Raw genomic sequence first — 16,467 nt, 5'->3', positions numbered from 1 at the left:
ACAGTGCATCACAAAGGATAATCAGAGACCTCCTGATACCTTCTACCAACACTGAACCTTTGGTCTGAACTACTACTAAAAATTTGGGTGTACAACATAAAAATACAAAAGCAATGAGATATTATACAATAGGCTCAAAGTCATGGCAGGAGTTGGAATAATTTCAATAATACTGTAGCTCGCTTTTCATAAGCCAGCACAAGAATGTGCTTAATCGGCAAAGCAGTGTTCCTTTGGTTCCATGCTTTTCCTCTGGCTTATCAAAGATATGAAAAATGCTTATTTAATAAATTATTGGGAATGGATATGTCATAGAAGCATAGAATTGTGGAACTTGAACAAATCCCAAGGGTCATCACATCAGACTCCCTCGTGAAGGAGGAAATAAATGGCTATAGTTCATATGAATTTTTCTTTCTTGCAATTTGAATCTGTAGCCACAGCAGATAAGCTTGCTCTATTGTCTTCATAACAGTTCTTCAGATATTTAAAGATGGCCATTACACCACCTCTCAGTCTTTTCTAGGAAAAAACATATCCAGCTCTTTCAACTATTCTTCTCAGAGTTTGGTTTCCATATCTTTCACCTTTTACCATCTCAGTCAATCTCTTCTACATACTGTACATTACAGCTTCTCAATCTTTTAAAACTGTGCTGCCCAGAACTGGTTGTAATATTCCAGGTAAGGTCTAGTCAAAGCAGAACAGAGCAGTATTGCTACTTCCCTTGATCTAGGCACTATACATCTATTGATGCAGTCTTGTAATGTGTTCATGTTGCTGTTGACTTATCCAACCAATACTGTTCTCCCCTCCATATCAAAACATTTTTACATAATCGTGGCACTCCAAAAAAAGTCACACAACTAAAAATGAAGATAAATTAGGGGGACCACTTTCTAAAAGAAGGAAGAAAAGGGGCTGGGCAGCTTAGAGACCTCTGGGTAGAGTGGGCGGCATATAAATTAAATAAATAAATAAAAACTTTCAATGATGATTTTATGGCACTGAGTAGAGAACTGAATACAAGGAAGACGTCTAAACAGGAAGATGCTTGTTGTACTCTTGGAACATGCATGGTGAAGAAACCACAGTCCGCTCTGCCCAAGATGAGAGAGAACAAGAATTCCCTGAATAAAGTTCGAAAAAGTTATACATTCTCTTTGAGCAAGTTGAGATCCCCAGCTGTAGAATGACACATAAAAAAATATTTAATGTGACCTGATTCCATGGGATGACTTCACTTGAAAGCAGCTTAGCTATGGTTGTTTCCAATTTCAGAATATAGGATAAGACTGTTTTGTTTCACCCTCAATGAAGCAAAAATTTTCTTGCTGTTATTACACATTTGTAAAAGTTGCTAAGTTTTTTTGTTATTCTTTATCATTCTTTTAATTTGAATTGTATCTTATTGTCTTAATTTATTATTATACTGTGTTTTGTCAACTTTGATTAACTCTAAAGGTTCTTATACTAAAGTGTGAAAAATTAAGCAAGGAAGGAAGGAAATAAGATGTACCTGTCCAATTCTAGTGCACCTTTAAAATCATAGATTGCCAGCATCCACTGTTTCTGTTCTGCATACAAGACTCCACGGTGAAGGAAAGCACCAAGATTGTCATAACTGTCATCAAGAAGTACTGGAAAAGAGAAAAAGAAGATATTTAACTTATTGTATAGATTTTCCTTCATTGCATCTTAAAAAATAATGTATACTTCTCCGAGTATACAAGAGTCAATTCATCGTTTATTAAATGATTTCTGCTTGGTTTGTCATATACTGTATTGTTCTGCCACAAGACATTCTCCTTGCAAAACTATAGGTCTGATTTTTATTTTATTTTATTTTTAGTAGTGGAAGAGATACAATTGTATCCATATATTAAGTAAATTATTTTAACATGATGAGAAAGAATTGTAAAGTATCTACACGAATTAAATGCAAACAAAAGTTTGTTGTGAAACATTTGCTCATATATACACATAGTGCAGTATTTGAGAAGTTAAACTACAGCAACCAAAGCCGGCTAAATACACATTGATAAAATGTGGGCCACCCATATCTAACTAACACTGTTAATGTTTTGTTTAAATCACATCCATCATAATCTCCCACTGTGCCTCCTTGATGGGGACTAAACCCAATGATCCATAAGGTCCCTGCAGTTCTAAGATTATTATTAAAAAGTACCAGGCACAATCAAAATGATGAAAACACTGACTGGTATTACACAACAGATACAAGTTTTAACCAAAAATCAAAATATTGACACAGTATGTATGCTGTTCCTAATATTGTCTTTTTTGTAGTTCTGATGATGTTGTTTCTGATATCTGCAACTGCTTATAATACTATGTGAAATTTCTTGATATTGCTCCCAAACCCCCAATAACTACAAAGACCACTGAAATGTGTTTCATCCACAAGATGTTTTGATTGCCAGATCTCTGTATTTTGTTGGTTTTTCCAATTCTTTATATTCAACTCTGGCATCCCCTAGAATTGTAATGTCAATGATCCAGACATTTCTTCATTATATTACTATGTCTGGTGTGTTATGTTCAAGGTGTCTATCAGTCTGGATCTGAAAATCCTACAAGATCTTGATTTTGCCATTTTCTGACACCTTCTCTATCTGACGTTCCCATGGGTTTTTGGAGGCTGGCAAGCTATATTTTTTCGCATAATGACCATTGAACTAATTTTACCACTCTATCTTGTCTAATTGTGTGATCTGTTTGTGGAGTCTGGAAAATCACAGATTAGGTGTAGCACAGTTTTATCTTTGTCTTGGCAGAGTCAACATTTGTTGTTAGCACTAATTCCTTGAGTCTTGTTATTATTAACGTAGTTTGGCCTGTACATGGAAGTGATACCAGAAATGCTGAAGTCCTGCAGGGCTTGTTTTGGATCAATCTTCCGCAAAATACAACCTCTATAGTAGTACGCAAGCCAATTGCGAGGATTCAAGTGAATCGCAGCAGAGAAATCCTCAGCTGAATTTTTATATTGCTTTTGTTTAAGATGTGCTCTTCCTCGATAGGTTCTAGAATAAAAGCATATGCCTTTTAATTTTCTAACCATAATTTCCATAGTCTGCATTTATTTATATGTTGTTTAAATGCAAGCTATGTGCTAATTGTATCCCAGTGTGTTTAATGTCATTGAAACATGTCAAGAACAATATCAACCACGTATTATCAAATCATGGCTCTCTCAGAGAAATAAATTATAATTGCATCATCTGGATTTGCTTCCAAGTGGAAATGCTCAGAAAGGAGAGGCAAGAGGGGGAAAAAACTAATGGACAATTTAATAACATAAAGATTAGATTAGAGAAAACAATTTGTAAAAAAAAGTACTCATCTTTCATTTGGCTAAAAATAAAAGATAAGTTATTGTAGCGTTCTCCCTGCTCATCAATATTCATGTTGAGATTTGCATGCACCAATGGGAGTTGTTCAGGGGAGCAGTTAAGGAGGGAGAAGAAAAAGGAGGGAGATTAGAAGAGGAGGAAGGGCATTTGAGTTGGGAGTTTGGAGTGAAGAGTGAGAGGGTGGTAGAGAATAGAAAGGAATATTGTTTTAGTTGAGAACTAACGACACTGACTGAACTTTTATTTCTTGTAACAATAAACAATTTCTACTTGGTTTTTAAATGACACGTTGACTGAAACGCTGTCTTTAATATTGAAAAATGTTGAGGTAATCTCAGCTACACTAGAGGCTGTTCCAAGTCGTCCATACAAAGCACGCTACCATAGAGACTGAATGATGCCTAATCTTGATGTAATCAACTGGTTACAGCTGGCAGCCGAACAGCACGTGGCTTGTGCCTTTGTTTGGTGAAACAACCAAGGGGCAAGCGGGAATGTGACAATTATTTTTAAAAATGCTGTACAAGTTAGATGCTTTTACAGACCTACTACTTTCTTCTAATTTAAAAAAGAAAATACAAGGATTAAGCACACGATTAAGTTGCAATATTAAGAAAATAAAAAGTGTCACAAAGAAACATGACTAAAGCCAACATAATAACTTTTACTCCAACTGAAGCACAAATATAGGAAGAAAAAGTCTATGTAGCTAATTCCAAAACCAATCATTTCTTATATTATTGCAGTGTCCACATAATGAATGGGGATTCATGAAAACAAACTTCCTTATTTTCACTGTCTCTTTGTAGCTTCAACGCACCCAGAGGAGTGAAGACCTTTGAAAACTGAGTAAAGGCACTCTAATGAGCAGATGATCTGCCAATTATTGGAATAACATAGTTCCAACATTCTTATACAGTTTCAAAAATATTGCCATGAGTATAACATTTATTCTCCCTTCTCTCTTGCAATCTACCTTTCCATAGATTCCCCACTGTGCCTCTTTTACAGAGGTTGGACTCAGTGATCCAAAAGTCTCTTCCAGCTCTGCAGTTCTCAGATGATTAAGTATGTTCACAACTATGAATGCCTATATTCATATCTACTCAGTTGCAAGTTCAGAAACCATATGTACTAAAAGCAAAGATCGTCAAACACAAATACAATCCATCACCACTATGGATAGGGTAATATGTACTTTCTTCTTCATAAACACATTATTTCCATGATATTCATATATAAGGTAAACAGACAGACACAGAAAACACAGGTGCTCTCCTACACTCTATATTCTGGATAAGCTATAACTACTGATACTTCTCATTTACTCTTACAATGTTTGCTTACCTTGCTTCGGCATTATTTGGATCTTCTTCTATCACAGTTGTAAAATCATTAATAGCTACATTCCAGGCAGATTTGTTAAAGTAATATATTCCATGCTTCATGAGTGCATCTATTCTTTTGGGATTATAGCAAAGACACTACATTGAAATTAAAAAAAGCAACATTTCCATAATTGCCGTATTTGCTCTTACAGGTTTAACAATCCTATAAAATGCAAGTAACATTATTTTATTTTAACATATTTCATAATTGAAAGGGCAAAAATACATTAGTTAGAATCCTATTGGAATCTGTATAAAGTTTATCTAACCTGCTGTTGCTAGTTGATAAGGTATCAGGGTGTATCTTGGTTACTAGACATGCCTAGCACCTTCTCAATTAGCTACAGCAAATTACACAAATCTTATATGAACACCAATAGGATTTTAGCCACTAAGTTTTTAATTATTTTAATTAGTTCATATGTGAAGTAGTAGCAGCTGTAATCTTTTACATACTTTCTTGAAAATATATCACCTTGAGCAAAATGAGACTTGGTTCTAAATAGACTTATACCAAATTGTATTGTAAATATAGTAGGATTACTAAATGATTTTGTTAATAGGTTAGCTAACTTATCTAATTAAATCAGCTACTTTAAGATCTGGCTTTTGGTTATGTGTCATATTTTAATGTGAATAACTTTGCTGAATTCCATGCTAGTAGACATGGAAAGCTCTGGCAAATGGCTACAGCCAGAATCTGAAGAATACACAACTAATTTTGTGTGCTTAAGGTTGTGAAAATGTGAGTTCAGTATTGAAAGGATACTTTAGAGAACAGAATGGAAAATAAGCAACATTCTCAGATAAAGTTAGTTATGTACAAAATGAAGTTAGACACAAATTAGCTAAGCTATTAACAAAATCATTTAATAATCTTACTTTATTTACAATACAATTTGGTATAAATCTACTTAGAACCAAGTTTCATTTTGATTCTAAGGGTAGTAAGGGATTCTCTTACTACCAGGCCTACAAAAGAAGAGGGCTAAAATTGTAGAGGAATCTGAAGACATAATTTAAGCACTAGGTCAAATGTGTCAGCTAAACTAGACATTTTGAAGGAGATGTGTAAACAGTGTATTAACTTCCTACCTCCCCAGTATAAGATACAGCTTCAGAGGCTTCAGATAGAATGAAGAAAGGGGTTCGAGCAAAGCAAAGAAGCTACTTAACTCTTCCTTTTCTTCCCATTTGTTTATTCAAACTATTCTCCCTGATTGCTTTCTACATATGGAAAGAAAGTTAGTCCTATATATTTTCCACTCTTTGAGAAACATACTTTCAACAAGTCCCCCCAGGATACAGAACAAGATCTCCTATTTCTTTCGATTCTGAAGAATATATAGATAGTAACACTTACTTTGGAATAATCTTCCATCGCCAATAGTAAATCACCTTCTTGTTCATAGGCTTCACCTCTCTTGTAATATATTTCATCATCAGTAGGTCTACATCTCACAGCAAGAGTGTAATTTATAATTGCTAAAGAATTATCCCCTTGCCTTTTATATATATCAGCTCTTGACAGATAAGCATCTATGTATCACAAGTGAACAACAAAACATTAAACAATCTCTTAATCCTTATTGCAGGAGTTGACAAAGTGTGGCCATTCATTCATTCATTCATTCATTCATTCATTTAAAACTTAAACCTCACCCATTTAATGAGCATACCACTACTCAGAGTGCCTTACAAAATATTATAAAACATACAGGTAAAAATATTAAAACCATATAAAATGTATTAAAAGAAAACAAACAAAATCCTTTACATCAGACCTGGGCAAAGTGCAGCCCGAAGGCCACATTTGGCCCGCAAGCCGCTCCTCTCCGGCCCGCGGACAGTTTTGAACATCAAAACCATTTACAGTGGTGCCCCGCATAGCGACGATAATCTGTGCAGCAAAAATCGCTGCAAAACGATTTCGTCGCTATCTGGTTTTAAAAAGCCCATAGGAATGCATTGAAACCCCTTCAATGCGTTCCTATGGGCTTAAAACTCACCTTTAAGCGAAAATCTTCCATACGGTGGCCATTTTTACTAAGTGAGGAATCCGGGCAAAAACACAGTGGGCGGCCATTTTTTTTTACCCGGCGGCCATTTTGGAACCACCGATCAGTTGTTGGAAAATCATCGCTATGCGATGATCGGTATGCGAAACAGGGTACCGATCATCGCAAAGCGATTTTTTCCTATCTAAATCATCACAGTGCGATTGCTTTTGCGATCGCAAAATCTTCGTTGCTACACGGATTCGTCGTTAAACGGGGCGCCCGTTAAGTGAGGCACCACTGTATAGCTTTTTGTCTAAAGTTGATCAGCTGCTTATCTTTAACATACCACAAAAAACCTCTTTAGTATTTCTGAAGATTAACAAGTTTAAAATAAAAACAATCATAACATCACTGTTTCATTTTATTTTTAAATAAAGTTGGTTCGGCCCCCGAACACAGTTCAAATTTTTCATTTGCCCCCCTTATATAAATTAATTGCCCACCCCTGCTTTACATGTTTTTGGACTGCAACTCCCACCACCACCACTACCCAACATAGCCAATGAGGAGGAATACTGGGTTACAACATCTGGGGGGCCAAAAGTTGTCTGTTGCCTTATCAACAAGGAACATACATGTTTATTTAAAAATTCTTAGTACAAACTTTTGAATCAATTTTTACAGAAAGATGTGAGCAAAATCTGCAAATATATTCCTATGAAAATCTTTCTGCTTTCTTGGAGCATCATAGCAAAAGATGACTAATCCCAGTCAAACAGACTGAATTGATTTAAAAACTTCATAGGTTTAGCTTCCAAGTAAAAAGTTTAATAAAACAATAAAATATCAAGTTTTCAACAAGGAAAACACATCTTATCGTCTTCAGGATTACGAACAGCATAGTAACTACATTGCTTAAGGTGCAATAAATAAACAAACAAACAAACAAACAAACACTTAATGTGATTACATCACAAAACATTCCAGGTGTACTAATTGCTTAATCAATTTTCTGCTGTTCTGATTAGATCAATTATAGGAAGCCACAAGTCACTAAATCTTTCTCCTTCCTCCCAGTTTACCTCATTATTTCTTACACATACTTCTAAAGATTCCCTTATCAGTTTAAAATTCCAATAGTGTGACTGAAACAGTTTTTTTTTTGTTTCAATAAAGCAGATACTAAGTTTCCCAGACATGTTTTACTAATGCAGACTTTTCTTCCTGACCCAATCTAAGATAGAACTGCTGTTCTCTGTATTGGATTTCAGTCCTTCTTCCTGTCTGTCTTACATATGTCAAACCACATGAACACGGGATCTCATGAACACCAGGGAGCCCTAAACCCCCAAATCTTTCACAGGCTGCATACACTGACTATTTTTTAAAGGGTCTAAAAACTGCTTTAATCCCAACCTTCTTTAACAAGCTTTCTACCATGCTGCAGTAGGTCAAAACAGCAACATTTCTTATCAGGTCCTTCATTGGAAATTAAATATTTTAAGTCCTTTCTCTACATCTGCCTAAATGACTCAGTGGGCAAATCCAAATTGATCAAACTACAAAACTCTTAGATAACCTTTCCCTTTATAGTTGCTAGTAGAGATGGAGACAAAGCACCAAAATGGCGGTTTGTCTTGGTTTGTGGGTTGTCAAACTTGATGACCCATGAACCTTGAATTGCCCCACAGTCACCCAACAAACCATGAATCCATTTGTTGGTTCATTGGGTCACATTTTTTTAGATAGCCCCCAGGAATATCTAAAAATAAAAATGAAAAGACCCAGCCCCCACAGCCTTCCTATGCCACACAGTATAGGAAGAGGAGGAAAGGGGTCAAAGCGATTCCCCCAGTCCCTGCAGGTTGGCTTGAGGATGAAAGTGGGACCCAAGCCATCCTGCAGCCTCACTGTCTTTGCAAAGGCAGCAGGGCTGGGGGATTGCTTTGATCCCACTGATCCCTTTCCTCCTCTGCCTATACCGTGCAGGCATAGGAAAAGGAGGAAAGAGGAACCAAGCCATCTCACATCCCCAGGGTTGGGATTCCCTTTGGGCAGGCTTTAGCAAGCCTCCTGAAGGGAAAATCTTTCTCTGCTTGTGCCCCCAAGGAACAGCTGATCCCCGGGGGCATAAGCAGATACGGAACAAAGACATGAATATAAAAAGAGTTATATTTGTTGCTTCCTATTCGTTAGGGTCTCTAGACCTCAAAAATACGAAGCAACAAATATCTGACAAATCAGAGATATTCATTGAATTTCCTGATTTTTTTATATTCCGCCCCATGTCTAGATGTTAGTTAAGACAATTTCAACATCTTTTAAACTCTAGAACAGACAACTCTAACCTAATCCAATATAACCTAATAACTGGAAAGTACCCTATGGATCATTGAGTCCAGCTTCTGCCAAGGAGGCACAGGGGGAACTGAACTCCCAGCCTCTGGCTCCACAGCCAGGTACCTAAACCACTGAGCTGTCCAGCAGGTCTAAATAGCTTACAATGAAATAGATGATGGTATAAATGGAAATAAGTTCACTCTGCATGTTTTATGGAATTAGCACAGGACATGACTGTTTCAAAATATAAGAATCTTAAGTGCATCATTCTATTATGGAGGTCACACAAGAGGCCCAAGCCAAATTTTGGATAACAAAATTCCAAAGATACTTGCCTGCATTATTCTTGTTGCACTTTATTATGAAATTCAGGTCTTCCAGTGCTTGAAGAATTTTATTATGGTAAAGAAAAAGTAAATGTCTGTGCCAATATGCATTAACCAGCTTTGGTTCTAAGCTTATTGCCTGTGAAAAGTAAAGAAACAGATTGTCAGTTGCAATTAAGCATGTTTATTAGAGATCGGGATGAATATAAAAACAAATCACTATTTTCAACCAATATAGCTGATTCATCGAATTTTAAGTCCCAACAAATACGACTTGATGAATATTTTTCCGATTTTATTCATCAATTCATCAATATTCATCTATATTTGTTACCCTTTCGGGGCCTCTCGATGCTATCTCTGAGCTTGCTGGTGCCAATCAGAGCTCTTGCCCATCAGGAGATCCTGGATTAGCATGTTAGGCAGCCAATAGTGCTGCTGAAAGAGCTGTGGGGGATGTAACTTTTACAGAGGCTTTATAAGCCTTTTCCCCAGAGCCACTTCCCACTTCTGTTCTGATTCTCTCCAGAGTGAGAACAGTTGCTGTTGGCTGGTGCTTGTGTGCTACTTGCTTGCTAGCTGTGGCTGTGCTTTTTTCACTTCTGTGGTGGCAAAGCAGACACTTCTTTTTCTTGTTCATTTTATTACTAGAACTTTACTGGGAATTTGGGGAGGGATTTCTTTAGCGGATTTCAGTTAGCTTAGGCTACTTCTTTATTATGGTAACTTCTTTTTTGGACGCTTGTGTTCACAGTGGGGGGAGGAATTTGGTGTGTGACCGTGGAATCCCTTTCCCAACAACATTTAATTGCTGTGGTTGTGTGTGTGTCTCATTCTGAGACTTAGTTGGCAGGGCTTTAAGTTTAAAAAACTTAGTTACTTTTGGAGCCTTGTGTTAATTTGTGTCTCTTCAGACACAGTGGGTGGGGGAAATTTGGTGTGTGACTAGGTCGGTCAAATACCTCAGTGCCCAATGGGCCCACAGTCTACTTTGCTGCCAATTGCCTCAGTGCCCAATGGGGCCAAAGTCTACTTTGCTGTCATGTGCCTCAGTACCCAACAGGATCAAACACTACCTCAATAACAAATATCTCATTGCCTCCTGGGGCAAACTCTTCGTCACTGGCAAATGTGCTGTTGCTGAAGTTAAACTCTACCTCAATGCCTCATTCCTCTGTGTGGCTGGCAGAGACAAATCAAACTCCCTCAATGCCATCTGTTTCTGTGCCACATAATAAACTATCCTGGGGGGACCCAATTTGTGGGTGAATAACTCAGATGTCCGATATCCAATCTTCACCAAACTTGGCAGGCATATTGGGGAAAGACATAGGAAGCTTCGGTGTGATTTAGGATTCTCTAAGTACCTGGGGGGAACTTTACTGGGGGTGTCCTCCTTGTGACTATATAACTCAGGTATCCATTACCCAATGTTCACCAAACTTGCTGGACTTGTAGAAATCCATCTTAGGAAGCTTCCCTGCAAATTTGGTGTCTCTAGCTCCTTGGCAGTTTTATAGCCTTTTAAAGCAAAGATGAATTGATGAATCAATTCGTGGATTCATCAATGATTCGTATTCATTGATTCATTAACCTTGATCAATCATGAATCACAACAAATTGCCATTTTTTAATTCATCCCCATCTCTAGTGTTTATACATTCCAGTGCATATAAGCAACAAACCTCAGCAAAAGAAAGGCTTCAGCCACTCAGTTTCAAGAATCCAGGACAAGTGTCAGTCACAGTGAGCTAGAAGCAGACTTTACTAAAACAGTACTCAAAGCACAGAGAGGTCCTCTATTATCCATGCAAAGCTCCAGTTCGAAAGAAGCATATTTATTTATTTATTTGGCTTTTAAACCGCCCATCTAGATAAATCTACTCTGGGCAGTAGATTAGAGATGGGCACGAATCTCAGTTCAGAGGTTTGTGCTGGTTTGTATGCATGTTCCTTTTCCCCACCTCCCCAATTGTATTCCTCACTCACCCACCAGCATGCGATCCTCTCTTTCTCCTCTTTGGTTGTTCAACCAGTCTCTAGTAGGAGCATAGGCTTCCCAGCCCCACCTCCTTAGCTGATCAACCACTCAGACAAGGAGACAGAAAAGGAAAACCTATGCTCCTACCAGAGACTGGTCAAACATATCCACTATAGGCTAAAAGCTCTGCATGTCATCAAAACTACTAATGACATCACCACTACTGCTAACAGCCTCTGATATTTCTATATTGCACTGCTTTTTCAGCATAGTGACAACAAAACTTAGAAAAATACATTTTTGGAGTTCAATAAGTATCAGCCCAACAAACCTCTGTCATTTGAGCATTCCATAAACTATGCACCACTACACAAAATGCTCAGATGTTACCTAATTAAGAGTTAGAGCATAGCTGCTTACATGTGCAACAAATGTTAGATATGTATTGCAGAATAAGGAATGCAGCTTCACAATTATATAAGATATTCATGACACATATTTTAGTTCAGGCTTGAAAGCCAAACAAAATTTATGCTGCCATAAATTAGCTGACAAGTTTCAGCTGCAAATTGCCACAAGTTAAGAAAGGCAGTGTAGCTGTCAAATGCCAAGTAACATGACTGATATATTAGAGCAAATGCCTAACCAGACTTTTTACTTACAGGAATTCACCGCTGAGATTTACACTAGTGGGCATAACTAATAAGATCCTGGCCTATGTATTATAAATGAGTAGAATATAACACAAAAGAAACAGCACAAGTTCTGGGGTCACCCGTAATTAGGGTGTGAGGTGGGTCTGTTAGCCAGTCAAAAAGAGCTAGGAACCATGCCTAGAGTGACCTCATTTTGAGGCCTACGTGTTGCACTACTGATGTCATAGATGCCATAGTGCCAACGACGTGTTGAACTGTTAATGCAGGTACCAGTAAATGAGGGGTGAAGATGCAAAGCAATTATATCAGGTTGAGTCATTTGTCTGTTGGGAGGAATGCTTGGGTGTGAGTGGAGTCTAAGAGTGCTCCTATATAATGGACAACCCTTGTGGGCTGTAACTTGGATTTTTGTATGTTTACAGCAAGGCCGAGATCACAGAGAATGGACAGTGTAAAGTGAATGTTCCATTGTGCCTTGCGATGGGAGGAAGCTATGAGGAGCCAGTCGTTGATGTACGAGAAAATGTGGGTCTTGTGAAGTCTGAGGTAAGCTGCAACAGGAGCCATGAATTTGGCTCTGAGAGCTGTTGTGAGTCCGAATGGGTGTATTTTGAATTGGTAGGCTTGGGATCCAAGCTGGAAGCGGGGATAGGGCCTGTGAGATGGATGGATAGAAATAGGTGTCTCTCAGGTCTATAACAGCAAACCAGTCATTTTTTCAGAGCAGGGGAAGGACAGACTTGAGGGCAACCATACGGAATTCTGTCGTAATGATGTAGAGATTTAGTTCTCTGAGGTTAAGGACAGGGCAAAGGCCTCCATCCTTTTTGGGGATGGTGAAATAACAATAGGAAAAAAACTCTGCCTGTTTGGTACAGTCATGCCCCGCTAGATGACAACCTCGCTGAATGACGAAACCACAGGAAGATTTTTTTGTGATCACTATAGCGATCGCAAAATGATGTTTCCTATGGGGGATTTCCACTTGACGTCTTCGCAAAACGACGATTTTTCCGGTTCTGCAAAATGGCTTCCCTTCACAAAATGGGTGTTTTCCAGACAAAAGCTTTGCAAGACAGCGATTTAAAACAGCTGATTGGCAGTTCTCTATGGGCGATCTTCGCTGGACGACGAGGTATTTTCCCCATTGGAACACATTAAACGGTTTTCAATGCATTCCAATGGGGATTTTTTCTTTTTTGGCATGACGCCAATTTCGCTGCACAGCGATTTTCCTGGAATGGATTATCGTAGTCATGTGGGGCACCACTGTATATTGGTTCTATGGCATCTTTGAGCAGTAGTGCCTGTATTTTGTCTTGCAGGGTTTACGATGGAGGTGTGATGGTATGCGATGGTGGAGGGAGCCAACAGAACTGTATGCAGTATCCGGTTCAGATGATGGAGAAGAGGCAAGCATCCGTGGTGATGGATTCCCATACAGGTAAGTGTTTCCAGAGGGTGGGGGCTGTTTTGGATCTTGGCCGGCTGGACATCAAACATGGTGTTTGGTTTTGCAGTCATTGTGCCTGGTTGTGGCCTGTTGATGTGGTTTGGCCCAGTAAGGTTGTTGCTTGTAGTAAGATGTGTAAGACGTTTGCCTCTGAGGTTCCTGATGGAACTTCTGGTAGGAGTTATAAGGGTGCCATCATTGAGTGAACTTAGGGCATTGCTGGTATGTAGGATAGACTCCCCATCAGCTAGCAGCTGTTCTTTTCTTTTGAACATTTTCTAGAATATTGTCTGTTTCAGAATTGAAAAGATCTGTCCCATCAAATGGGAGGTCTTCAATACGCCCTCTCGCATCTTCAGCTAGGCCAGTGGTTCTTAGCCAGGAGAAATCCATGGAGGTAGCCATGGATTTAGCTATGGCATCGACAGTTTGTCTGTCTGACAGCATTTGCTGTTTTGCAACTGAAAGCCCTTCCTGCTGGAAGGTTTGAGCCAATACCTTTTTGTCCTCTGGAAGTGCTTCAGTGAAGGTGGACATATTGTCCCAGAGGAACTGCTGGTAAACACCCATGGCTCCTTGCTAGTTGGCGACTCTTATGGTGAATGCAGAAAAAGACTATATCCACCTACCCATGAAGTCGATCCGCCTGCTGTCCTTATTGGGCGGTATGAGAATATGACAATGTCGAGATTCGAGACTGGGGAGCCTCAAAAAAGATTGGGTTCAGGGCTGGTTGTTTCCAAAGAAAAAAACACTCCCAAATCATGAACTCGATAAAGGTTGTCGATGCGTTTCGACATTGAGTGAGACAAAGCTGGTTTTGACCATGAGCATTGGGCAGTGCTAACTAGGGACGGTAACATAGAAATGAGGTGTCCTTGGAAATCGGATCATAGAGATGATCCGCTTGCACAGTTGTGGGTCTATGTATTTGGAGATTCAGGGACTTAGCCGTGCACACCATCAATTGTGCATAAGTTTGAAAGTCCTCCGCTGGAGATGGAGGGTCGGCATCTGCTAAGTCAGACTCCAGTGATGTGAGCAAAATAGATGATGTTTGCAGTCTGGGGTCCTGTTTGGAATGCTCGGCTTCGTATTGAGAATACCATGGATCGACCTTGGTATTGAGGGGCTGTGGCTTGAAGTATTGGTGCTGATTGGATGTTGATGTCGAAGGCGCATCCATGGACAGATGTTGAGGGGTGTGCATTGGCATCGATGCGGCATCTATGGGCAGTGGTCGATACTGAAGATCATCAATATCAGAGCTAGTATCTTGATGATGGCAAAATGGAGGCTTGGAAAGTGGTTGATATCAAGGATTGTTGATATCAGAGCCAGTATCTTGATGGTATCGAAATGGAGGTTGCTGCCCAGATGGCATAAATGTCAATGGGTCGCATTGGATGGGTGTGGAGTAGATAGATGCCAGTGATGCAGAGCAGGATGATATATTCTTATGGACAGGAAAATAACGATTTTCTGGAGCTGCAAATGCACCCTGAGCTGAGGAGTATTGATCAGCTGCTCTGGGTTTTTTAGGTGCTGCCTTGTGGTAAGCCACATGGGTTGCTTGAGGATCATAAAGGTAAGACTGAGGGCTGCCGTGAATGAGGCCTCTGATGTGGCACCACAGTCGAACTGGGAGAACAACTGGTTGATAGTGCTTGGCAGGCTTATTGGTTGAGCCCTGATTGGGGCAAATAGCTACCTGATGATAGTGCTGAGTGTGAGTCAATTCCACATGTGAAGATATATTGCTGGTCTCGCATAGCTGGTGCCCTTGATGATGTGTCGGAGGCTGAGGTGGTAGGCCTGTTGGGACCGAGTAGGGCGCAGTCTCAGGTTGCGTTTCAACTCCTTGCATATCGGGCGAAGCTGGGAGAGCCAAATTGTTGAGGGCTAGCCAGGGAGGATGTGAGCTGGTCCACCCGCTCCTCCCATTCTGGTGACTGTGATGAATATGGTTGATGAGGTGGAAGCACTTCATCCGAGAGTGAACCCATGCATATTAGTAACCGTTGGGGATTTTGCCTTCGAAGATTTAGGTTTCTTCGGTGGCGAGCGTTCCTGAGCCAAAGGTGGATAGTTTCCGTTTGGTGGTTGTTTTCTATGTCGATGATTTTGGCATCAAATGTTTGGCTTTGTGCCCCTTAGCGGACAATGTTGAAGGGGCATCAGAGTGCAATTGCGTGGCTGAAGGGCACTGTTTTGCCATCTCTGAAATGGCTTTATCCATGGCCTTAGCTTGTGAGGAGGACTTACACGCAGGCTGAGCCACAGATTTTGTAGACTGGAGGGATTGTTCCCGAAGCTTAAGTCTAGAAAAACTACAACACAATGTTTAAACAGGCCCACGGGGGCCATGAAAAAATAAAGAAAAAGGAAGGCGGGCTTCAGCCGTAAGGCCATGGTAACAAAGAAAAAACCCACTGCTGCTGCTTCTTCTTTTTGAAATAATATCTCTAGTGCCATGTTTACAGTAATTGTTATAAACAATAGAGTTCTTGCACACTTGCAATTTGCAGGCTGATAAAACAGGTGGAAAAAGAGGGCATGTATGCTATGCTGCTAAAGATTCACAACTATTTGTTCAAAAATATCCTGTGCCAATAATGACTATGAATGTACCTGTAAACTGTATATCGCAATTATGTTTTCCTATATGACCATGCCACATCATGGCATGGTCATATAGCAAAACCTAGACAGCATCTTAAAAAGCAGACAAATAAATCACTTTGCTGACAAAGATCCACATAATCAAAGCTATGGTTTTTCCAGTAGCGATGTATGAAAGTGAGAGCTGGACCATAAAGAAGGCTGACCGCCGAGGAATTGATGCTTTTGAATTGTGGTGCTGGAGGAGACTCTTGAGAGTCCCCTGGATTGTAAGGAGAACAAATGTATCCATTTTGAAGGATATCAACCCTGAGTGCTCACTCG

General features: G+C 39.5%; 1 protein-coding gene across 8 annotated transcripts in view; it reads right to left on the bottom strand.

The window, feature by feature from the left end:
* The window catches only part of TTC6 (tetratricopeptide repeat domain 6), a 116,071-nt gene that overhangs the window by 35,006 nt on the left and 64,598 nt on the right, over positions 1 to 16,467 (bottom strand). For all 8 annotated transcript variants that reach the window (XR_013544714.1, XR_013544715.1, XR_013544716.1 and 5 more), the window contains exons 18-22: positions 9,441 to 9,570; positions 6,129 to 6,304; positions 4,725 to 4,861; positions 2,878 to 3,047; positions 1,520 to 1,640 (exon numbers count right to left, since the gene is read on the bottom strand). Coding sequence is in view for 5 of the 8 variants with exons in the window: in XM_072986397.2 (XP_072842498.2) it covers positions 1,520 to 1,640; positions 2,878 to 3,047; positions 4,725 to 4,861; positions 6,129 to 6,304; positions 9,441 to 9,570 (734 nt within the window). In the remaining 3 variants the exon portion in view is untranslated. The remainder of the gene's footprint in view (positions 1 to 1,519; positions 1,641 to 2,877; positions 3,048 to 4,724; positions 4,862 to 6,128; positions 6,305 to 9,440; positions 9,571 to 16,467) is intronic.

This window comes from Pogona vitticeps, chromosome 1 (genome assembly GCF_051106095.1).
Source record: "Pogona vitticeps strain Pit_001003342236 chromosome 1, PviZW2.1, whole genome shotgun sequence".
In the NCBI taxonomy this organism is placed as follows: domain Eukaryota; kingdom Metazoa; phylum Chordata; class Lepidosauria; order Squamata; family Agamidae; genus Pogona; species Pogona vitticeps.
Note: the sequence above shows the minus strand (reverse complement) of the source record. Positions and strands in the feature narration are given on the sequence as shown.